Source organism: Danio rerio, chromosome 5 (assembly GCF_052040795.2).
Source record: "Danio rerio strain M-AB ecotype USA chromosome 5, GRCz13ab, whole genome shotgun sequence".
NCBI lineage: Eukaryota > Metazoa > Chordata > Actinopteri > Cypriniformes > Danionidae > Danio > Danio rerio.
This window is the reverse complement of record NC_141025.1, coordinates 76,315,001-76,340,000: the sequence shown is the minus strand read 5'-3', so window position 1 is coordinate 76,340,000 and position 25,000 is coordinate 76,315,001. Positions and strand designations below refer to the sequence as shown.

Sequence of the window (25,000 nt, the reverse complement as noted above, 5' to 3'; positions counted from 1 at the left end):
CAGTCTCAGGTGAGCTACTTTTTAAACTTTGTCTTTTTGTGGATTACTTATAATATTCACACATCTATAAACTAACATCTCACCTAACACTGCTCTAAATCACAATATATAATGTGTTTTCTTTCCCCCATTTCGATGTTCTACAGTGATTCTGAGTGTGCAGTTTTCAGTGGTTTTCAGTGTAAACGCCAACTGTCTGCCTGTACTGTCATCCGTGTATTTGTGTGCTTGTGTTAGTTTGGGTAGTGTTTCTGCATATATGTGTGTTTATGTGTGTCTGCAACAGAAGGGCTTCACGCCGCTCTACATGGCAGCACAAGAGAATCATCTGGAGGTTGTGAAGTTTCTGCTGGATAACGGAGCCAATCAGACCATTCCAACTGAGGTAATGACATTGATCAGAGGCTTTCCTATGCACATCACTGACTTATTTAAGTGCAAATGGAACGTCATTTTTTATGCATGCCTTTTAATTTTTATGTAATTCTGTGATTTCTTCTATTGTCTTTGAAATATGGTTAAAGTAATGCTTTTATGGTGAACAAAAATATACTTTAATGTTATTTTATAAAGTACTTTAAAAAAAAATTAAGCACAATTTAAAAAAAGCAAACTGAAAAAACACTCAAAAGGTCATTTTCAGTGTTAGGTTAAAAAGAACTACACTATTCAAAAATATAATATTTTTAACTCGTCTCTTTAAGTAGTTTACAATACACTCTTCGGCCACTTTATTAGGTACAGCTGTCCACCTGCTTGTTAATGCAAATTTCTAATCAGCCAATCACATGGCAGAACCTCAATGCATTTAGGCATGTAGACATAGTCTAGACGATCTGCTGCAGTTTAAAACGAGTGTCAGAATGGGGAAGAAAGGGGATTTAAGTGACTTTGAACGTGGCATGGTTGTTGGTCTGAGTATTTCAGAAACTGCTGATCTACTGGGATTTTCACACACAACCATCTTTAGGGTTTACAGAGAATGGTCTGAAAAAGAGAAAATATCTAGTGAGCGCCAGTTCTGTGGGCGCAAATGCCTTGTTGAGGTCATAGGAGAATGGCCAGACTGGTTCCCGCTGATAAAAAGGCAACAGTAACTCAAATATGCACTCGTTACAACCGAGGTCTGCAGAAGAGCAACTCTGAACACACAACACGTCCAACCTTGAGGCGGATGGGCTACAGCAGCAGAAGACCACACCGGGTGCCGCTCCTGTCAGCTAAGAACAGGAAACTGAGGCTACAATTGACACAGGCTCACCAAAACTGGACAATAGAAGATTAAAGAAACGTTGCCTGCTCTGATGAGTCTCCATTTCTGCTGCCACATCCGGATGGTCGGGTCAGAATTTGGCGTCAACCACATGAAAGTATGGATCCATCCTGCCTTGCATCAACAGCAAAATCTCTGAGGAATATTTCCAATGTCTTGTTGAATCTATACCACGATGGATTAAGGCAGTTCTGAGGGCAAAAGGGGATCCAACCCGGTAGTAGTAATGTGTACCTAATAAAGTGGCCAGTGAGTGAGGTACTGTTTGATAGTTGGATGGTTTATTTCACACATTTGGCAACCTAAACTAAATTTCCATTTAGTAAAAAAAATTGGTGTTACATTTAGGACGACACTAAACTCTATATGGTTGAGTGTATAAGTGCGGAAGTGTGTATGAAATGCACTAGATTTGCCTTGCTCTATTTGGCTAGAGACTTCTGCTCTCATTCACTTCCATTGATTCTTTAGACATTAAAAACAGCTCGTTCTGCTGCTTGATGTTGCAAGCTGATATTTTCTTATTATAGTATTAAAATTTTTATGTATAGTCATGAACACAATTGTTTGTAAAGGAAGTAGTTTAGCTGTTTTCTGCTGTTAGTAATTTTCCCAGAGGAAGCTGAATCGGCAGTACTAAAGCAATTGACAAAACTAGCGCATTTCTGCATTGCCAAATAAGGTCAATAGTGTATAAGTGTTTAGTGTATCATTTAGGACGCACACTGTCATCTGCTGTTTTGACCTAGGTTGTGTTCAGTGTAAATGTGAATGTTGAATGTTTGTGTCTCTGGCAGGATGGCTTTACCCCTCTTGCTGTGGCTCTTCAGCAGGGCCATGAGAATGTGGTGGCCCTGCTCATCAACCACGGTACTAAGGGCAAGGTCCGCCTTCCCGCACTGCACATCGCTGCCCGAAACGACGACACCCGCACTGCCGCTGTGCTCTTACAGAATGACCCCAATCCTGACGTCCTGAGCAAGGTTTGTGCAAACTCATTGTTTTTATACTCTGTTTTCCGTATTTTGTGATTCATGTTTTTTTCTCTGCTTATTTATGCTTTTGAATTGCTTTATGGGACCTTGGTCTTTCCTCCAAAAGCTTTTGATGTTGAAAAGCTTTGACTTTGATTGACATTTTGAATAGTTTAAAGTAATATTATGGTACAAAAACCTGGTAATAAGCTGCCAGTACATTTTTTATTTTACAAACTTAGTTGTTATTTCTTGAACAATATCTTGTCTCAAACTACTACTGAATAATGCCAATAAAAGTCACTTTGTTAAACTTTAGAGTTGAATTTTCAGCATCGAAAATGGACAGAGCAGCGATCAACATCCCATAATACAAATCGCAACCATAAATAAACAGAAAACACTCGTAAACCACAAAATGCAGAAACTGTTAATCAAAAGATATTTTTAATAGTGTAGTACACTTATTTCATTGTAAATTTACAGTAAATACTGGAAGCTGGGTTGCCAGCTACACACTGTTTTTACAAGAGCACTACTGTAAATTCTGTACACTGTAAATATATGGCTCTGTAAATTAACAGTAAAATACTGGCAGCTGCAGTTGCCATTAATGTACTGTTATTTTACAGTGCTTTACCGTAGCTGCCTCTTACAGTATGTAGCTGTAAAAAAATGGCTGGGCAAAAATAAAACATTAAACGTTAAACAAAATCAAAAATAAAAGTTGATTTTGACATAATTTAATTGAGTGTACTGTGTATAGCTCTGCACATGAACCACTGGAGTTAGCCTATAGTTCCATGCATGAATCACTAGAAACATCTTATAGTTCCATGCATAAACCATTAGAATTAGCCTTTAGTTTTATGCATGAACTACAAGAATTAGCCTACAGTTCCATGCATGACTACAAAATTTAACCTATAGCTCCGTACATGAACCATTAGAATCAGCCATTAGTAACACGCATGAACTACAAGAATTAGCCTTTAGTTCCACGCATGAACTACAAGAATTAGCCTTTAGTTCCACGCATGAACTACAAGATTTAGCCAATAGTTTCACGCATGAACTACAAGAATTAGCCTTTAGTTACACGCATGAACTACAAGAATTAGCCTTTAGTTACACGCATGAACTACAAGAATTAGCCTTTAGTTACACGCATGAACTACAAGAATTAGCCTTTAGTTACACGCATGAACTACAAGAATTAGCCTTTAGTTACACGCATGAACTACAAGAATTAGCCTTTAGTTACACGCATGAACTACAAGAATTAGCCTTTAGTTACACGCATGAACTACAAGAATTAGCCTTTAGTTCCACGCATGAACTACAAGATTTAGCCAATAGTTTCACGCATGAACTACAAGAATTAGCCTTTAGTTCCATGCTTGACTACAAACTTTAGCCTATAGCTCCGTACATGAACCATTAGAATTAGCCAATAGTTCCATGCATGAACTACAAGAATTAGCCAATAGTTCCACATATGAACTACAAGAATTAGCCTTTAGTTCCATGCTTGACTACACACTTTAGCCTATAGCTCCGTACATGAACCATTAGAATTAGCCAATAGTTCCATGCATGAACTACAAGAATTAGCCATAGTTCCATGCATGAACTACAAGAATTGGCCTATAGTCCCACACATAAACCGCTAGAATTAGCCTAAAGTTCCATGCATAAATTACTAGAATTAGCCTATCGTTCCATGCATGAACTACTACAATTAGACAATTAGACATGCATGAACAACAAGGTTTAGCATATAGCTCCATACATGAACCATTAGATTTTGCCTCTAGTTCCACGCATGAACTACAAAAATTAGCCAAAAGCTCCATACATAAACCACAAGAATTGGCCTATAGTTCTATGTATAAACCGCTAGAATTAGCCTGTGGTTAATTAGCCTTGCACCTGTAAATTGCTTTTATTTTAGTTTTTGCTGCTAGTCGTTTTTGCTTGAGATTTTTCTAGAGTCCCTTCAACAATACATGAATAACTTAACTGCACCCACATTCATTCATCAAATCTTGCATGGTACTGCTGGAATGTACCGACCCCATTACGGCAACACCAAACTAAACAAAGCATAAACCTCTGCTAATGCTCAGTAATAACTGTATGGAAGTCAAACTGGTAAGTGAAGCTGACGCTTCGCTGAGACTGAAGTTGTTTTATTTTAGTTGACTGTCTGTAATGCTGTATTTGAAGTCGCTGTTTGTGTTTATTGTTTCTCTTTCCTTTAGTGATTGTGATTAGGTGTCGGTATTGACTCATTTGTGCTCATTGACTCTAGTGAACTATATTGCACAGCCATGTCACCCTGCAGCCCAAGACAGGTTACTCACTGAAGCTAAGCAGAGCTGAGCCTGGTCAGTACCTGGATGGGAGACCACTAGGGAACACCAGGTTGCTGTTGGAAGTGGTGTTAGTGAGGCCAGCAGGGGGCGCTCAACTTGTGGTCTGTGTGAGTCCTAATGCCGCAGTAAAAAGTGAAGGGGACACTACACTGTCAGTGGGCGCCGTCTTTCGGATGAGACGTTAAACCGAGGTCCCGACTCTCTGTGGTCATTAAATCCCATGGCACTTGTCGTGAAAGAGCAGGGGTGTAACCCTGATGTCCTGGCTAAAGTCCATCTATCGGCCCTTACGATCATGGCCTCCCAATCATCCCCTTCCACCGAATTGGCTCTATCACTGTCTCTCCACTCCACCAATAGCTGGTGTGTGGTGAGAGCACTGGCGCCGTTGTCCTGTGGCTGCTGTCGCATCATCCAAGTGGATGCTGCACGCTGGTGGTGGTGGAGAGACCCCCCTCATGATTGTGAACTGCTTTGGGTGTAAGGCCATACACAATAAATGCGCTATATAAATACACATTACATTACATTACATATTAGTGAACCAGTGTATGGGATAGTAAACAAGGGCACAAAATGTGACTTCAGACACAGACTCTGAGTGAGCTCTGTTTGTTTACGGTTTACTACTTTTAAGAGCAACAACATAACCCAGAATGCACTAACAACAACCTGCGCATTATTAAGACACAAGATGCCGCCAAACAGTCAAGCATCCAAAGCATGAAAGACAAGCAGATATATAGCTAAATGTGAATGGAAATATATGCATGTGAGTGTATTCACTGGTGTTTTTTTATACTCCAAAATAAATGGTAAATAGATTTTTTTTTATTGTCGGTAAAGACATTACATTATTATGAAAATCTCCAAATCATCTAAACTTTAAATTTATCAACAAATCTTGAAAAACCCACGTCGCTGTTTTCCACAAAAATATGAAGCAGCAGAAATTTTCCATTAAAGATTCCACTGGGTAAGTTCGGGATACAGCACATGCAGGAGGTTGTTATTGCAGCCTGATAGGCTTAATAGGCTGTTGTATAAGACTTTATCCGGCTTATTACATGACTACTTCCCACAAAACATCCAAATTAGACACAAAAAGCTACATAATAGCGTATTACTTTACTTTAGCTGACAAACTATACACTAACTTGCACATTATTCAGACACTAGATGGCGCCAAACGGTCAAAAACAGAAGCTGACAGAAACTAAAGCTGCGTCCCAAATCGCATACTTATGCACTATTCTACGCCGTTTTGTAGTATAAATAGTGTAAGTTGTGTGTTCAAATTGAAAACTCTAAAAATAATAAGTGCACTTAATTACCAGGATGATGCACTCATTCAGCCGCTAAAATGAAGTGTGGAATGATGGACACTTCACGCACTCAACGACTGCAGGTTTGCTTATGTAGCGGAAGGGGCGGAGCTATCGGGCGCACAAGTTGGATACTTTATTTATTTTGGATGGTGAACGCAAAATTCTCCTACGAGAGTGATTATAGCGCCCCCCGGTGGTGAATGCGGTTATACTCACGGCAGGTATTATTTGATAATTCGGTCGTTTAATTCACTGATTTGGCAACCGTCAAACATCATTAGTGAAACGGTTTGAATTTCCGCTTAGTAAAAAAACATTAGTGTGCTGTTTCGGACGACACTACCTACATATACTATCCTGTTGAGTGTGTAAGTGCATAAGTACATAGTCCATAGTGTATAGTGTGCCATTTGGGACACAGCTTAAACTAGCTGAATAAAATAAAATACCCTAACCTATGTATTATTTACTTAAAGAATGCTGTGGCAAACTGTCATAAACCATGGCTTGACAGCCAAGCATATAAACATGAATGTGAGTGTAAGTATGTATGTGAACGTATTAACTGGTGGTCAAAGTTATCTTAAGTTCCCAGATGAGCGTGTGTTATTTAGCGGCTGTTATCTGGGAATAACATACCTTGGAATGTCACCACTGACCAATCAGAATCAAGTATTCAACACAGCTGTGTAGAGAAGAATAACTGTATTTTACATGGACAAGGCAAAGTGTTCTGGTCACTGACTCAGTTTCCCTTGATCCTCTACAGACAGGCTTCACGCCGCTCCACATCGCAGCACATTATGAAAACCTGAATGTTGCTCAGCTTCTTCTGAACCGAGGAGCTGATGTGAACTTCACACCTAAGGTCTGCTTTCAAACTGTTTTATGCAAGTTGTCTGCTTACAGCTACATGCTAGCTGATGTGTTTCTGTCCTTCAGAACGGGATCACACCGCTGCACATCGCATCCAGGAGAGGGAACGTCATCATGGTCAGACTTCTGCTGGACCGAGGAGCAAAGATCGATGCCAAGACAAAAGTATGTTATATGATGAAACAAAGCTTCAGAAGCAGTCACAGAAGGTTTACACTACAAATACCATTAAAGCTGTACTAGTACTATTTAAAGATGCAGTATGTAAGTTTGAGACCCAGTGGTTGAACTAGGTATTGCGCACCTGGACCAAAACAAAAGCAAGCGGAGGTTGCCAGATTGAAGAGCGTATTGTGTTCTAAATAAAAGCAAAGGCACGTGATAGAAGGAATATTTCACATATTGAAAGGATTTTTGTCCTAGCAGGTGTCACAATGATACTTTTTAAGGGCACTAGAAAACTTTGCGTACATGATCTTGTGTTCTTCCCTCAGGATGAGTTGACTCCTCTTCACTGTGCTGCCAGAAATGGCCATGTGAGAATCATCGAGATCCTTCTGGACCAAGGAGCCCCAATACAGGCCAAGACCAAAGTAGGCTCTGACCCAAACACACACGGTTTACATGTAAACACAAAGAAACTCACGCTAAGCCCCTTAGCTTCAGTACTGTTTACTTTAAATATCAGAAAGTGCAAGCTAAAGAAACGTAAAAAAAAAAAAAAAAAATCTGCATTGGACAAAACCCTGCTTAATTGGTGGGATTTTTACTAAAGCAAATGTCACTGGCAGCTCTAAATGTCCTCATATGTTCACTGCACAGAATGGCCTGTCGCCGATCCACATGGCAGCCCAGGGCGATCACTTGGACTGTATCCGACAGCTCTTACAGTACAACGCAGAGATCGATGACATCACTCTGGACCACCTGACACCTCTGCATGTGGCGGCTCACTGCGGGCATCACCGCGTGGCCAAGGTGCTCCTGGATAAAGGAGCCAAACCAAACACCCGCGCTCTGGTCAGTGCACTTCCACAAAGAAGACTCCACACAATTAATGCATGTGATTATATTTACCCTGGTGTTCTTACTGTCGAATGTGTTGGTCTTTGTGCGAAATTTTAATTCCAAAATGTCATATTTCTGTCTAGTGCTGTTTAACGGAGAAAGTATTTTTTTAAACATAAAATTTTTAATAACTAATTTCTAATTTATTTTGTCTTTGGCATGATGACAGTACGTAATATTTTACTGATTATTTCTCAAGATAGTAGTATTCAGCTTAAGGTTTAATTTAGGTTAATTTGATTAACTAGGCAGGTTTGGTTAATTAAACAAGTTACTAGATAACTGGTTTGTTCTGTAGACAATTAAAAATATGTTTTTTTTAGAATATTGACCTTAAAATTGTTATAAAACTGATTTTATTCCAGTCAAACTAAAAGAAAGAAGACATTTCTCTTAAGCAAAAATATTATAGGAAATACTGTAAAAAATTTTTTGCTCTGTTAAACATCACTTGGTGAAATATTTAACACAGGCTCATTGTGATTATTTCTGGAGAGCGCAAATTATGTAGCTAGAACTACATATGGCTTCATTTGATCTTTAAAATAAACACTAGACGGCTGTTTGACGCCACCACCGGCTTCTGTTTCATTTTGCGCTACCAGCTGACTGCTTACCTCTGCATGGACAGCTTTTCCGCAGTTACCAATTTACCTATTGGCTCGCCTCGAACGCCGGAAGACTTGAGACGCAGAGTGGAGTTGACCACGCCCACAGGGTTCGAACCCAGCAAAGAATGATTCCAAAAAGCAGTTAAGACAAAAACAAACGCAAAAAATAAAATAAACAAGTAAATAAGAGGGTGAGAACGTGGTAAAATCTGAAAACATGGTAAAAATCAGGCAAGGGCTTTTATTTTTCTGGATTGCTTTTGAAAACACTATTGGTTGAGTTTAGGAAAGATGGTGGGCGGGGGGGGATCGATACTTTAAAAAACACTATTGGTTGGGTTTAGGGAAGCGGAGGGTATCGGTCAGTCAGTCAGTCGACAGCGGTCTCGGGTGGATTTACACAAGAAGAGCAGGTACGAATGGCGGGAGAAACTCGCAGGAGAAATTTGAGAGCTGAAAAAGCATACACAGCTGCCTCTGGTGGATTCGCAAAAACAAAAACTACAAAAAACATATCTCCTGTGCAATATTTCGCGCTATTCAGAAATGTATACAGGGGTACGTATCCATAATGAGCCTGGATTGGAAATAATATATATAATATATGCAATATATAATAAAAGAGAGAATAAAAAATTCGCAGGAGGGCTAATAAATTTGATTTTTACTCTACATGTAAATATTTGCCCACTCATTATGTCCCTAGAATGGATTCACGCCGCTCCACATTGCCTGTAAGAAGAACCACATGCGTGTAATGGACCTGCTATTAAAGCATTCTGCATCCCTGGAAGCTGTAACCGAGGTGGGCCAAACAATAATTCATTTAACATTCATTTACCAAAATAAAGTTTTCCAGTGATACATTCAGAGGTCTTACCTGGGTCATTGCTTGGTGTCCAACAGTCAGGCTTGACCCCGCTGCATGTGTCCTCCTTCATGGGTCATCTGAATATAGTCAAGATACTGATGCAAAAAGGAGCTTCGCCGAACGCCTCAAATGTGGTGAGTTGAATATATCAGCACTCAGCAGTTGCTACACTCTGAAGTAAGGCAAAATGAGGAGCATGGAAATACACTTTTTTATTAATAATGTTTTGCTAGTTTCAGCCTGGTGCAGGTATCATTTTCACATCCTGCATCATGTTGTTTAAACAGCATACGCTTCTGTGCTTATTGTGTGCTCTGATCTGAAAAGAATGTGTGTTAAGGTACATTGTTGTTGCATTGCTATTTTGATGCAACTGAAATGGACCACACTATTGACCAACAAAGAGCGGGTCTGAAGTCAATGGCGCAGTTTTCTTAGTTATTCAAAGAGCTTGTTAGTGGCAGGTGGGTCTACAATGTGCATTTACATTGCTTATTACACACACAGGGATGCGCAGTAGCAGACAGATATTTTTAAATAAGTTAAATAGTTTTAGGGCAAAGCAGTGGCAGAGTAGGTAGTGCTGTTGCCTCACAGCAAGAAGGTTGCTGGTTCGATCCTCGACTCAGTTGGCATTTCTGTGTGGAGTTTGCATGTTCTCCCTGCGTTCGCGTGGGTTTCCTCCAGGTGCTTCGGTTTCCCCCACAGTCCAAAGACATGCGGTACAGGTGAATTGGGTAGGCTAAATTGTCTGTAGTGTATGAGTGTGTGTGTGTGTGTGTGTGTGTGTGTGTGAGTGTTTGTGGATGTTACCCAGAAATGGTTTGCGGCTGGAAGGGCATCCCCTGCATAAAAACGTGGTGGATAAGTTGGTGGTTCATTCCGCTGTGGTGACCCCGGATTAATAAAAGGACTGAGCCGACAAGAAATTGAATGAATGAAAAAATAGTTTTAAAGGGGACCTATAGTAATCTGCCCCTTTTTGCAAGATGTCAAATAGTTTCCCTAGAGTGTGTATGTGAAGTTTCAGCTCAAAATACCACACAAATAATGTTTTAAAATTCTTTGAAACTGCCCCTTTTAGGCTTTTTTCCTAAATGTGTGGTTTTGGTGACTGTCGCTTTAAATTTAAATAAGATTGTGCTCTTTTCAAGAAAGGGCGGAGCTGCAAATGCCGAAGTGTCAGCATAGTAGCTGATTCAAAAACAAGATGAATGCCCTATGCTAATGAGGGAGAGATCGTCAATAGTGGGCGGGGCTTTCCCCCTCTGATGAAACCTACAAAAGGGAGAATGTCAATCATAGTGTATCTGCAGACATGATTATAGTGTGATTATAAAAAAATAAAATTAATACATTTTTACCGTTAGGAGCTGCTTATATTCACAGACTGTTGCTACACAATTGTGTTTTAAACACAGCATTAAAGTTTTTGCATATTAGGTCCTCATTAAAACGTGAACGACTGTTATTGTCTGCATCAGGGCTATTCAATTGGCGGCCCGCGGGCTGAACCCGGCCCCCGAGGCAATTTGTTCTGGCCCTTTAAATAGTGTGACCAAGACATAAAAATAAATTTAGTTCAATCGAAAAACGACTGCTATAGCTATGAAGTGACGTGCGTCTGTTCTGTTCAGTATGAGTTGCAGAGGCTGCGCTGAGTGTGAGTCACCATTAGCAAGTGGTGCGGACAGCCGAATACATTTGGATACGTTTGGTAGAAAATGCCTTTTGTACAATGCACTGTAATCATTAATAAGGATGCAACGATTAGCTGATTTCACTATTAACTGCGCTTTAATTTGTCACAGTTAATTAATCGTAAAGGCTTCTCTAAGCCGCATTTCTGTTGCACGGAAAAGTTTTGACAAGTTGCCAACTGTGCGCTAGTTTAAAGTTTCAAGTATGTTCACCGAGGCTACTACGCATGCACACCGAATTAACTATAGCAGCGGCCGTTCCCATATCACGTGTTTTCCGCTTGCAAGTTTGTTTTCTCTAATGTAAGAATGACGCAGTAGAAAACATCTCACGGTGAGAGTTGTGCGTGCCTTTCAGTGCAATGTAAACAAAATATATGTTAGACGAATTATTATAAAAATGATTATATATGCATGAACCCAGATGATAACAACAGTTAATCTAAATAGCTACTTCCCTATTATAAAGCTTGTTGTTCTAAATTACATCAGACGTGATAACCGTGAAACCAGGATTATTCTTCAGACTATATCGTACAACCAAAATCTATAATGTTGCATCACTAATTGCTATGCAGTTCAAAACATCACATATGAATGTGTCTGAATGTAGAAGAAGCCTACTTTAGCAATGCACTGCTTTTGTTGTGCGAAATAATACATTTTGAATGTTTGTAAACAAAAACAAAAAGTCAATTGGACAATAGAGTTGTTTTAAAATACAATATATTCACATTTCAATTTAGAAAATACATTAAAATGCATATGGGCTCTTATATGTAGTTGTGTCTTCACTTATATAGCAGGTCATATCTCTCCGGCCCTTCGTTTGGGATGCTTTTCATGAACCGGCATGAATTGATAACTCTAATCAAACACATCTGCTTAAGGATTTCTAGTAATCTCAAAGACACTAATTAGCATGTTGAGAGGTGTTTGATTAGTGTTGGTGCTAAAGTCAGCAGGACACCAGCCCTCCAGGACCAAGTTTGCCCACCCCTGGCTTAAATCGTTAAATACCGCCCAGGGTGTTTTGATGTAATATTCTGTGATCCTTTTACCTGCATGTTTGTGTGTTTGTAGAAAGTGGAAACCCCTCTGCATATGGCATCTCGAGCTGGACACTGTGAAGTTGCTGAATTCCTATTGCAAAATGCAGCTCCAGTTGATGCCAAAGCCAAGGTATAACACATTAGTCACACTTTATTTTAAGGTACAATCTTGCTAGGATTAATCCATAAACTAGACTTCTAAAGTTCATGGTTAGTCGCATGTAATTATGCATAATTAATTTTAATTACTATAGTAAGCACATGAAACAAGGACAGCTGAAAATTAAGTGTTAAAATTAAATTTAGAAGGAATCTTCTCCGCTTTTGAGAACTCTATAAATTTCCTTAAAGGTTAACAGTTCTTCATGGACCTACCAAAGTCAGTAAAGTGCTGTTATTTTTTAACAGTGTATATGAATATTCTTCATTAAATCTTAAATTCATAATTTACCAACCCGCATTTGAATTTTAATTGATAAATGTACCTGTAATAAATGTTCATATTTTAAGTAAATATATTTTATATTTATTTATTATTTTAATAAAATATATTTCTTTCAGGGTAGTATTTTATTATATATATATATATATATATATATATATATATATATATATATATATATATATATATATATATATATATATATAAACAACCGAAGGGAAAATTATTAACCCTCCTGAAATAGGAATATATAATTCAATAAAAAAATCTCCTAAGGGTTGCTTAAGTAAAACTATTTGCAATTCTGTGCGTTTTTTAAACATTTATTTAGAAGGTGTGGGGTATTTGGAGCATACAAATCCTTTATTTTATTTTTATTAAAGATACTCAAGTTTAATGACTTGGTTAAATTTAAAACAGCACGGTTTATGCTTAAAGCTAGGAATAAATCCCATCCAAAATGCATACAAAAGGTTTTTGAAGAAAGACAAGGGGGATATATAAAAGAACTACATTTTAGGAGGTTAAAAACAAGGCCAATTTTAAAAGTTTGTGTATGTCTGTCTGTCGTGTGAAATTATGGAACTGTCTAAATCAGACTTTCAAACAATGTCAGCATAATAATCAGTTTAAAAAGTTGTACAAATATCTATTATTAAAGAAATATAATGATGAAGGTGATTGAAAAAGGATACAAGGAGAAAGGTGATGAATTTTTATTTAATGGCTATTTGCAGTACTATGTTTTTTTTTCTTTGGGTCTATGTTACAAAATGTAAAGGTACAAATGGATTTAAACATGTAATATGTCAAAGACGCCAAAAGGATCAAATTTGTCTCATGTAAAAAAAAGAGATGAGTAAAAGATGAAATAAGTTTGAGTAATAGATGAATGAAGTATGTGGTAATGGGGTGGGAAAATAATAAGCTTGTGCTTCATCCCACTCCATTTTCGAGCATGTTGAAATTTATTTATTTTTTGCTAATGATATTTTATGTATGATATTTTTGATCGAAAATAAGTAAATCAAATCAGATAAAAAATGAATTTTTCACAGTATTTCCTATATTTCTATTATATTTAATTTATTCTATTTATTTATATTTATTTTTTTTATATTTATATTTATTTTTTTGTATTTCTTTTTATTATTTTATATTTTTTTATATTTTAGCTACAATAAAAGCAGTTTTTAATTTTCAATATTGTTAACCTCCTTAAGCAATATTTTCTTTTCGATTGTCTCTAGTACAAACTATTATGTTTAGAAATGTGTTAAAAAATCGTCTTTTCACCAAAAAATACATAAATTAGGGAAAGAAATATACAGGGGTGCTAATAATTTGGATTTCAACTGTATATAAACTTTTTTTCCAATGACTGATCTCTTCCTTCACCTCCTGCATCAGGATGACCAGACGCCGCTACACTGTGCCTCCCGCATGGGCCACAACGAGATGGTGAAGTTGCTTCTGGAGCACAAGGCCAACTCAAACTCCACCACCACAGCAGGACACACACCGCTGCACATCGCGGCCCGCGAGGGACACACACAAACTGCCAGCATCCTCCTGGACATGAACGCCCAGCTCACCAAAATGACCAAGGTACTGTTCATATGCTTGTAATCAATAATTTAATATATTGTGATAATGAACATGTACAAAATGGATGTATACACTAGAGCTGTGAACCTACACTAGTCTCACGGTTCGGTTCGGTTCGGTTACGATTATCATGCCATCGATTCGGTTCAATTCGATATTTCAGTGCATCACGGTGCATTGACGGTGCTTTCCATACACAGTTTTATATTTTCTTCACAGCAGCATTTCTTGTATTAAAATGTATGAATATATTTATATTTATATACTATTTGTAATACAATTTTGTCATTTAATACAAACAGTCAGAAATATAAACTGCAACTTTAAACAAAACGAGCATTTAGCAAATAATATAAACAAATATAAACATCCAGCTCAATTTCTGATCCTTGTCTATTTCTCTTACACCCCTTTGATTGGTAACACCCTCAAAAAAAAAAACGGTTGCGATTGGCTCTTGCGCGCTGCGTTCTTCACAGATGAGTGATACTGATAAGCGGCAGGCGGCAGCGGCGATCTCACAGCTGATGTAATATTGACACGGTGGAGAAAACTCTGCAGACACGCGCTCGTTTCTGTATGCAAAAGTAACGCTGTAAAACAGCCGGGAAGAGAAGAAAAGCCACGCCAGCAGGTCAAATGGGCCACTGTGTGTGTGTGAGAAAGAGAGAGAGAGAGAGAGAGAGAGAGAGAGAAATGGAGTATGCTACTTTCATTCTCTGGATCTCAGTGAAATAGGGGGTATTGTTGTATATGTCAGTGAAAGACTGATCCAGCAAACACACACAGTGAAATTGTGCACAGTTTATGAGTTTTAAGTAGTTAAAGCGTTGTAAATACTCGCAATCTCCTCCCTCGCGATAGAGCGCATATGAAGTAAATGACGTCAGTAATAACCGGTTATGATTATTATCACTGAACCGATACCGAATTGTCCGCGGCTGCATCGCAGTGCACCGAAGAAACGATTCATTTTGACACCCCCAGTATACACTCACCAGCCACTTTATTAGGTACACCTGTCCAACTGCTCGTTAACGCACAGTTTTAATCAGCCAATCACATGGCAGCAACTCAATACATTTAGGCATGTAGACATGGTCAAGACGGTCTGCTGCAGTTCAAAGCGAGCATCAGAATGGGGAAGAAAGGGGATTTAAGTGACTTTGAACGTGGCATGGTTGTTGGTGCCAGACGGGCTGGTCTGAGTATTTCAGAAACTGCTGATCTACTGGGTTTTTCACGCACAACCATCTCTAGGGTTTACAGAATAAGAGAAAATATCCTGTGAGCGGCAGTTCTGTGGGCGCAAATGCCTTGTTGATGCCAGAGGTCAGAGGAAAATGGCCAGACTGGTTCCAGCTGACACAAGGCAAAAGTAACTCGTTACAACCGAGGTCTGCAGAAGAGCATCTCTGAACACTCAACACGTCCAACCTTGAGTCGGATGGGCTACAGCAGCAGAAGACCACACCGGGTGCCGCTCCTGTCAGATAAGAACAGGAAACTGAGGCTACAATTCACACAGACTCACCAAAACTGGACAAGAGCAGATAAAAAACGTTGCCTGCTCTGATGAGTCTCCATTTTTGCTGCAACATTTGCATAGTCGGGTCAGAATTTAGTGTCAACAACATGAAAGTATGGATTCATCCTGTCTTGTATCAACAGTTCAGGCTGGTGGTGGTGGTGTAATGGTGTGGGGAATATTTTCTTGGCACACTTTGGGCCCATTAGTACCAATTGAGCATCGTGTCAACACCACAGCCTACCTGAGTATTGTTGCTGACCATGTCCATCCCTTTATGACCACAGTGTACTCATCTTCTGATGGCTACTTCCAGCAGGATAACCCACCATGTCATAAAGCGTGAATCATCTCAGACTGATTTCTTGACCATGACAATGAGTTCACTGTACTCAAATGGCCTCCACAGTCACCAGAGCTCAATCCAATAGAGCAGCTTTGGGATGTGGTGTAATGGGAGATTCGCATCATGGATGAATAAATATATTATACACATAAATACACACATATCATACCACATATAAATATGATTAAAAATACTTTTTTTTTTCTTAAACCTTTTGAGTATGCACAAAATTAAACATTCAATCTTAACATATAACTTAAAGGTTGTCTTTATTTGTGAATTATAATTATTTTACTAATCAATGTTGAGCAAATGTGGTTTTGTTGTGTTGGTTTTGCCAAAATAGATGGAATAACAAAATATCATACACATATGCATATACTATAAATAATAATATTAAATTAACCACAACAAAAAATAAATCAAACATATTTTTTAAATGATGAATAACTCCATAATCATGTAAATGTTAAACTATAAACAATTATCTTGTGGTTAGAAAAAAAAGAAGCCAGCCATCTGTTTTTGTAATCAAAAGTCTATTTGATTCAAAGAAATTGAGGGTAACAAGTTTTTTTGTACCAGTATGTTTAGTTACACTGCAAAAAATGCTTTTCTTGCTTAGATTTTTTTTGTCTTGTTTCTTTTCTAAATATCTAAAATTTCTTATTTCAAGCAGCATTTTCTAGACAAGCAAAACATATTGTCTTGTTTTGAGAAATAATATGCCAATATAAAGTGAGTTTTTCCTTAAAACGAGCAAAATAATCTGCCAAAGGGGTAAGCAACATAATCTTACATAAAAAAAATAAATAAAAAAAAACAAGATTATTTTGCTTACCTCATTGCTTGTTTTAAGGAAAAACTCACTTTATATTGGCATATTATTTCTTTAAACAAGACAATATGTTTTGCTTGTCTTGAAAATTCTTCTTGATTTAAGAATTTTTAGATATTTGGACCAGAAACAAGACAAAAAATCTAAGCAAGAAAAGCATTTTTGCAGTGTATTAAAGTAACCTTTTTTCCAGCTTGGGTCAATATTATGGTAATGCCGTATGTCATGATAAAAGCTTGACCAATTAACCACAACTAGAAAAATTAACTACTGTATTACAGTAGTTCTGCTTGTGTACTGACAGTCTCTTTCTCTGTCTTGGGTGTCCTGCAGAAAGGCTTCACTCCTCTTCATGTTGCAGCCAAATACGGAAAGGTGGACGTGGCAGTTCTGCTTCTGGAGAGGGGAGCAAATCCAAACGCTGCCGGAAAAGTATGATTCAGATTTAATAATAACGAGTGTGAACTGAATGCAATGTCACTTTTTTTTTAGCTTAGCTTAAGTTTAGTTTCTGAATTTGTCACCCACTTATAGAATATAATATACTTTACATATGCGTTAGTACATTGCTTATCAGCAAAATACCTGTACTTTTAAAAAAAATGCAACAGAATATTGTTAAAACAGGTTATTAAAACAGTTTTTAATTAGTTTTTAAGTATAATTATTAAAGATTTAATCAGGATTCTTGTATTTTCATTTGTGATGTATTATTATTATTATTGGCAGTGATTTAGGATGAATTCTCCTCTGCAGGTTGGACTCACGCCGCTGCATGTGGCCGTCCATCATAACAATCTAGATGTGGTCAATCTTTTACTCAGCAAAGGAGGATCACCACACAGCGCCGCACGGGTATGGTGCTATTGTAACTCTGACTCACTCAATCACTCTTTTTGCCACAGTGGAACGAACCGCCAATTACTCTTGCAATCGTTTTAGGAAACATGGGATTATTCACACACTACAGCCAATATAGTTAATCCAATTCCACTATATAATTCATTCATTCATTCATTTTTGTTTCAGCTTAGTCCCTGAATTATTAGGGGTTTCCACAGCAGAATGAACCGCCAATCACTTTTACATAGTATGGCAGCAAAGTTCTTTGATGAAGCAGTGGCGCAGTAGGTAGCGCTGTCGCCTCACAGCAAGAAGGTCGCTGGGTCGCTGGTTCGAATCTCGGCTCAGTTGGCGTTTCTGTGTGGAGTTTGCATGTTCTCCCTGCGTTCGCGTAGGTTTCCTCCGGGTGCTCCGGTTACCCCCACAGTCTAAAGACATGCTGTACAGGTGAATTGGGTAGGCTTAATTATCCGTAGTGTATGTATGTGTGTGTGAATGTGTGTATGTTTCCCAGAAATGGGTTGCAGCTGGAAGGGCATCCGCTGCGTAAAAACGTGCTGGATAAGTTGGCGGTTCATTCCGCTGTGGCGACCCCGGATTAATAAAGGGACTAAGCCGACAAGAAAATGATTGAATGAAAAAATATGTGTTTGAGTGAGATGCTAATGGTCTAATCCGATTCAATGACCTATGCTAAGCTAAGCTTAAATATTTGTTTTCCCTCTTGGCAGAATGGCTATACTCCGCTCCACATTGCTTCCAAACAGAACCAGGCGGAGGTGGCGAGCAGTTTACTGCAGCACGGGGCGTCTGCCAATGCTGAGTCTCTGCAAGGGGTCACACCTTTACACCTCGCCTCTCAAGAGGGTCAACCTGACATGGTGTTACTGCTCATCTCCAAGCAGGCCAATGTAAACCTTGGCAATAAGGTGAGCTCAGTATTTCTCTCTTTTTTAAAAATAAAAAGCAAGCTCTCCCCAATTCCAAACCCAATCTTAATTGGCTTTGTGAACCAGCCAAAACAAAGTTGAACTTGAAACACAGTAAATAACAGTGTCTGCATGGCAGCAAAATGGTCATCCCACATGAAAAACAATTCTAGTAATTTATAGTTGTATTTTTAACCATACAATAGCAATTAAGTATATTATACTATATAAGTAGTTAAGAAAAGTGTTACCAGTATTGCTAAATACAGTAGAAATTTGTTGTAAGCCTATTAAGAGACGTACTCAATGTGTTTTCTCTCCTCAGAGCGGTCTGACTCCTCTTCATCTTGTGGCTCAGGAAGGGCATGTTGGGATTGCTGATATACTAGTGAAACATGGAGCATCTGTTTATGCTGCCACACGGGTAAAAACTCACCTCTTTTACTATGCAATGGGCTTTTTTATAGCGCATGAATAGAATGTTAAAACTGATGGTAAATAAAGCCATCAGTTCACTTTAAAGCACTTTAAACAGTTCTGTCATCTAGGAGATTAACAACCACATTTAACAACTGAATTCAGAAAAATATTCAGAAAAAATTACAGCTAGAGACAAATCTATTGATTTAAAAAAGTCAGATATATAAAAAAAGCTTTTAATTCAACATGATTGTTTGCATGTAAAGTAAAAGCTTGTTTTGATATGATATATGAGCGTGTACCATATATATACTACATATACAGTTGAAGTCAGAATTATTAGCCCCGCTGAATTATTAGCCCCGTTTATTTTTTTCCCCGTTTTCTGTTTAAAAGAGAGCAGATTTTTTCAACACATTTCTAATCATAATAATTTTAATAACTCATCTCTAATAACTGATTTATTTTATCTTTGCCATGATGACAGTAAATAATATTTTACTAAATATTTTTCAAAACACTTCTATACAGCTTAAAGTGACATTTAAAGGCTTAACTAGGTTAATGAGGCTAACTAGTGTTAATTTCCCAAAACCATCGTTAGCCAACTAAAGTCGATACGAACATAAATTGTTGATTTGCCATTTCCTAAATCTGTCGCTGGAACGAACATTCGCAAACTGCGTCGCAAATTTGAGCACTCGCAACTACAACTCTGGAGCTGTAGTTAGAATTATAGTCCTGGCTGTGTTCTATTCCCACTTATCCCCCCTATGCCCTATTCATTTAGAACATTCTAACATTCAAAGTTGGAATTATTAAAAGTAAAAAAGCATTAAGGTCATCTCTCTTAGCTGCAATTTGCTTTTAAACTTTTTTTTTTTACAGTTTAGTTTTAGCAATCTTCATGTTGACAATTGTGCTCCCTTCGCAGTGCACTTTGAAAACATTGATGTCATTTTGAACACAGCCTCATGGCGAAAGCTATAGGAGACCTATTATTTAAAAGCGGAATTTACACATACACACACACACACACACACAAAATTGTTTTGTATGTATGCATGTTTATCAAATTAATATATATATATATATATATATATATATATATATATATATATATATATATATATATATATATATATATATATATATATATATACATGGCTTTACATTAACTTTTTTAATCACCGGCCACTGTGGCAATTAATTTTCCAATGTTAATCTCTTATGTTGAGCTCTTAAAAGCATCAGGACTGTGGGTGCATGTTCATCACTATTTGTCTAGTTTATTTAAAGAGAAACGATGACAGTTGCGTTTCCAGAACCTGTTCCAGACACGGTTGCTTCACGATTCGGAAGCGCGCACGCGTTTTAAGCAGTTGCGCGCTTTACATCAGCTATTAGCGCGAGTGATCATCATCCTCTCATTCGGTATTCATTTGCTTTCTTCTGCTCGTGTGATCACAAATATTTTACTTCTCGATTTTTAAGATCACATTTGCACGCATATTGGGCCATCATTATAGCCTGTTGTCGAACCCTGCTTTTAGGAAAACTACAATTTAAAAATTATTTTCAACCAGCCAAAGTGGCTAAGGGAGGTGTCTGTCTAACCCGCCAAAGCTGAAATCTACCCACATTTGGCGGGTTGGCGGGTGTTAATGTAAAGCCCTGTATATATATATATATATATATATATATATATATATATATATATATATATATATATATATATATATATATATATATATATATATATATATATATATATATATATATATATATATATATATACACACACACCACAGTGAAATGTTGATCAAAGGAAAGTTGTTGTTTCACTTTGTTGAATTTTGTTTCACTTGAATCTCTGCATAGTACTTTACTTTATACTTGACAATAATGAATGATTATGAGTATCACTGTTGATTTCTCTTCAGATGGGTTACACTCCGCTTCACGTGGCTTGTCATTATGGGAATATCAAGATGGTGAAGTTTCTCTTACAGCAACAGGCCAACGTAAACTGCAAGACCAGGGTAAACAAACACTGCTTTTGATTTAGTCACTTGGTTTTCAATGTCAGACCTTTATCTTCGTCTCAGTTGAGTTTGCTTGGATTGCTTTTTTCATGAGAAAAGATTACATTTGTGAATTAGACAATTGATGATATTCATACCTAGGTTAGTAAACCCCTGTGTGCAGTTCAGGTTGTTTTCATCTACTCTGAGGTGATGTTGAGGCTTAATCTACCCACAGTTTCTCGGTGTTTCAGCAAACGGAATGATTTTTGCTGATGTGAACTGCTTTGAAGTAGAAACAAAAGTCAGCAATACACTTTATAAAGCAAATTGACTACCCTTTCGTTATGTTGGGGGCTGTTCTTGCCCCATTGACTTCCATTATAATCACATTTTTTGATTGCAATGCCATGACACCAAATAATCATGCATACTTGATTGTTGGTGGTTTACCCTGTTAGGAAGGAGTAAAATTGGTAATTTTTACTGTTTATCATCAGTTACAGTGCAAAAAAGCTTAGTTTATATGGAGTTTCAAGAAATACAAAATATCTGCGAAGGGACAAAGCATAGTCAGTTCTGCATATCAGTAATGTGGAGCAGCAGCAGCTCATTTGCATGTAAACGCACACACACACACACACACACACACACACACACACACACACACACACACAAAAATAAATAGCTTTTACTCAAAAAGAGGCATTTATAGCATGGTGTAATTAGAATGAATATCAAATTGATTGAATATTAAGTCCCGTGTAAGGCCATACATGATAAAGGTGCTATATAAATACACATTACATTATATACACAATATATTTTATTAATAGTGCTCAAATACATGTACAATTTACATATTTTGGTATGTTTGATTGTGTACATTAGCTGATTTGACCCCTTGTCCTTTGTTAAAGATGGTTTGCTCTATATTTATTGGACTATTTTAAGTAAGGTTACGAGTTACCAAAGTAAAAAATGGAAAGAAAACTCAGTCATTATTGTTATAATGCATTAGAATTTAGTAAACATCTTTAATTAGAACGAAACCAGAGTCATTTTATTGCTCGACTGATTTCCTGAAAATTCTTATAGTACATAACATATGTACTACAACATGTACACAGTATTTTGAGGCCCACAGAGATCTTTCATAAGTCATCTTGTAAAAAGCAAGACCCTTATAGAGATCTCAAGCATGATTTTTCTTGCTTTCTTCATCCTCTTTTTGTTAGATGAGCTACACGCCGCTACATCAGGCTGCTCAGCAGGGTCATACGGACATCGTGACGCTTCTGCTGAAACATGGAGCACAACCGAATGAAGTTACATCTGTAAGAGCCATGCCAATACTAAACGATCACTATCATTGCTTTTAAAAATATGCTGGATGTTTGACATGGTAATGTTTTTCTATAGAATGGCACCTCTGCTCTTGCCATCGCCAAGCGGCTTGGATATATTTCAGTCATCGATGTGCTCAAACTGGTCACTGAAGAGACGGTCACTATGGTAAGAAAAATTGTAATTAAATTAACATATTTAGGTACAAACTGAACGTAATGCTTTCAGATGCTTAAATGCATGCTACACCTTAAAAATATCAGTAAATTAGCAGTTTTCAGGGTTTTGTGATCCATGTGTTTATCTTTTATTTATGAGACCCTGATTTTTCTTCTGACAACTTTTAACCTTAATAAGTTGGACTTTTATTAACATTAATTTTATTAACTTTATTAATTTAAATAATTAAAATTTTTGTTAACTTTCTTTTAACATTTTTAATAGTTTGCTGTGCTATATTGTCTGGTGTTGGTATTGGTTGGTGTTGTATATTACACTACAAAAAGTGTAACAAGCTTCCAGTCCATTTTCTGTAATTTTACAGATTTATTTCTCTCTATATTAAAGGATTTAAATAAAAGTTTATTAAATCACAAATATTAAGTACATTAAATATTACATTTATATTCCCTAAGTGTCTAACCAATAAATTATTATTTACTTCCTCTCAGGTCATTTAATAGGTTTTTTTAAAAATAAATACAAATATTAAAGCATTTTTGTCCATCTAATTATATGCAAACACGTCTAAAGGTAATTTGTTAAAAAAAAAAAATAATCTAAAATGCCTATTTAGGCTATTTCCAAACAACACCAGCCAACAAACCATATATTAAAACATTTAATACAATGGGTATTCCTACTGTAAAATATCATTGATATAAAAAAAACAATATTTATTTATTTCAGACCACCACTGAAAAACATCGCATGAGTTTTCCTGAAACCGTTGATGAGATCCTGGATGTGTCTGAAGATGAAGGTAAAAACAACTCTATTCACCATCACAATCTGTTTTTGAGTTATTAGCATTTACTTATTTGAATACAAGACAATGATCAGGCATTTAAAGAGCATCCTGAAGTAGATTCCTCTTGGTTTTTCTAGGAATTGCACAGCTAACATTAGGTATGAACTTCCCTCTTTCTTCTGTGTGCGGTGGTCATTGTCAGTGACTTCATTTCAAACACACACACACATACACACACACAAACACACACATTGTCATTGTCTGGTGCACTTATGATAAATTACGATGAATGTGACATTAGCATGTGTGCGATGATAAGCCTGCTTTTATTCCTCAAGGTTGCTAACTGTGGCAGATTGCTTACAGTAACTATTAATGAATCCTCTCCCACTAACCTGCTTCATCTCTTTTTTCATTTTTGTACTGAAGCAGAACAGATTTTCTTGAATTTAGTTCAGTAGAACTTATGGAAAAGCAGCTGTGGTGTCAACATGAACTTGTGACTAAGATTTCAGTGTGCCAGAAACAAAAAGTGGTGTATCAATCGATCAATCAATCAATCAATCAATCAATCAATCAATCAATCAATCAATCAATCAATCAATCAATCAATCAATCAATCAATCAATCAATCAATCAGTCAGTCAGTCAGTCAGTCAGTCAGTCAGTCAGTTAATCCGTCAGTCAGTCAGACCAACCAATCAATTAATGAAATAATCAACATACAAATAAACCAATCAACTAATCAATCAACCATCAGTCCATCAGTAAATCAATCAATTAATCAATCAATCAACCTACCAACCAACCAATTAATCAACTAATTACTCAATCAACAATCAGTCAATGAACCAATCAGTCAAGCAACCAATCAATCAGTTTATCAACCAAACAGCGAGTTAATCAGTCAATAAACCAACCAAGCAATTAATCAATCATTTAATCCGTAAATCAATTAACAAATATCAATAATCATTCAATCAATTACTAAATCATCAAATCAATTAATCAATCAGTCAATCAATCAACCAATCAGTCAACTGACCAATCAACCAGTTAATCAGTCAATAAACCAATCAACCAGCTAAGCAATCTGCCAACTAATTAATCAATCAATCAATTATTCAATCAATCAATCAATCAATCAATCAGTCTGTCAGTCAACCAACTAACTAATTAATCAACAAATTATTCAGTCAATAAATCCATTAATCAATCAACCAATCAATCAACCTACCAATCAATCAATCAATCAATCAATCAATCAATCAATCAATCAATCAATCAATCAATCAATCAGTCAGTCAGTCAGTCAATCAATCAATCAATCAGTCAGTCAATCAATCAATCAATCAATCAATCAATCAATCAATCAATCAATCAATCAGTCAATCAGTCAATCATTTAACCAATCAATCAATTGAAAAATCAACCAATCAATCAGCCAACTAATGAATCAATCAACCAAACAATCAATCAATTTATCAACAAGCCCACCAACCAGTTAATTAGTCATTAAACCAATCAAACAACTAACCAACCAATCTACAAATTAATCAGTCAGTCAGTCAGTC

General features: G+C 37.0%; 1 protein-coding gene across 49 annotated transcripts in view; it reads left to right on the top strand.

The window, feature by feature from the left end:
- Nucleotides 1-25,000, top strand: part of ank1a (ankyrin 1, erythrocytic a) — a 222,930-nt gene that overhangs the window by 99,873 nt on the left and 98,057 nt on the right. For 33 of the 49 annotated variants that reach the window (NM_001442988.1, NM_001442992.1, NM_001442990.1 and 30 more), the window contains 20 exon segments: nt 1-9; nt 287-385; nt 2,071-2,256; nt 6,723-6,821; nt 6,896-6,994; nt 7,324-7,422; nt 7,652-7,849; nt 9,215-9,313; nt 9,415-9,513; nt 12,163-12,261; nt 13,984-14,181; nt 17,227-17,325; nt 17,650-17,748; nt 18,468-18,665; nt 18,991-19,089; nt 21,029-21,127; nt 22,348-22,446; nt 22,532-22,624; nt 23,366-23,438; nt 23,564-23,584. The exon segment at nt 1-9 is cut by the window's left edge and continues 90 nt beyond it. In NM_001442988.1, coding sequence (NP_001429917.1) covers nt 1-9; nt 287-385; nt 2,071-2,256; nt 6,723-6,821; nt 6,896-6,994; nt 7,324-7,422; nt 7,652-7,849; nt 9,215-9,313; nt 9,415-9,513; nt 12,163-12,261; nt 13,984-14,181; nt 17,227-17,325; nt 17,650-17,748; nt 18,468-18,665; nt 18,991-19,089; nt 21,029-21,127; nt 22,348-22,446; nt 22,532-22,624; nt 23,366-23,438; nt 23,564-23,584 — 2,164 coding nt within the window. 49 annotated transcript variants of the gene reach the window in all.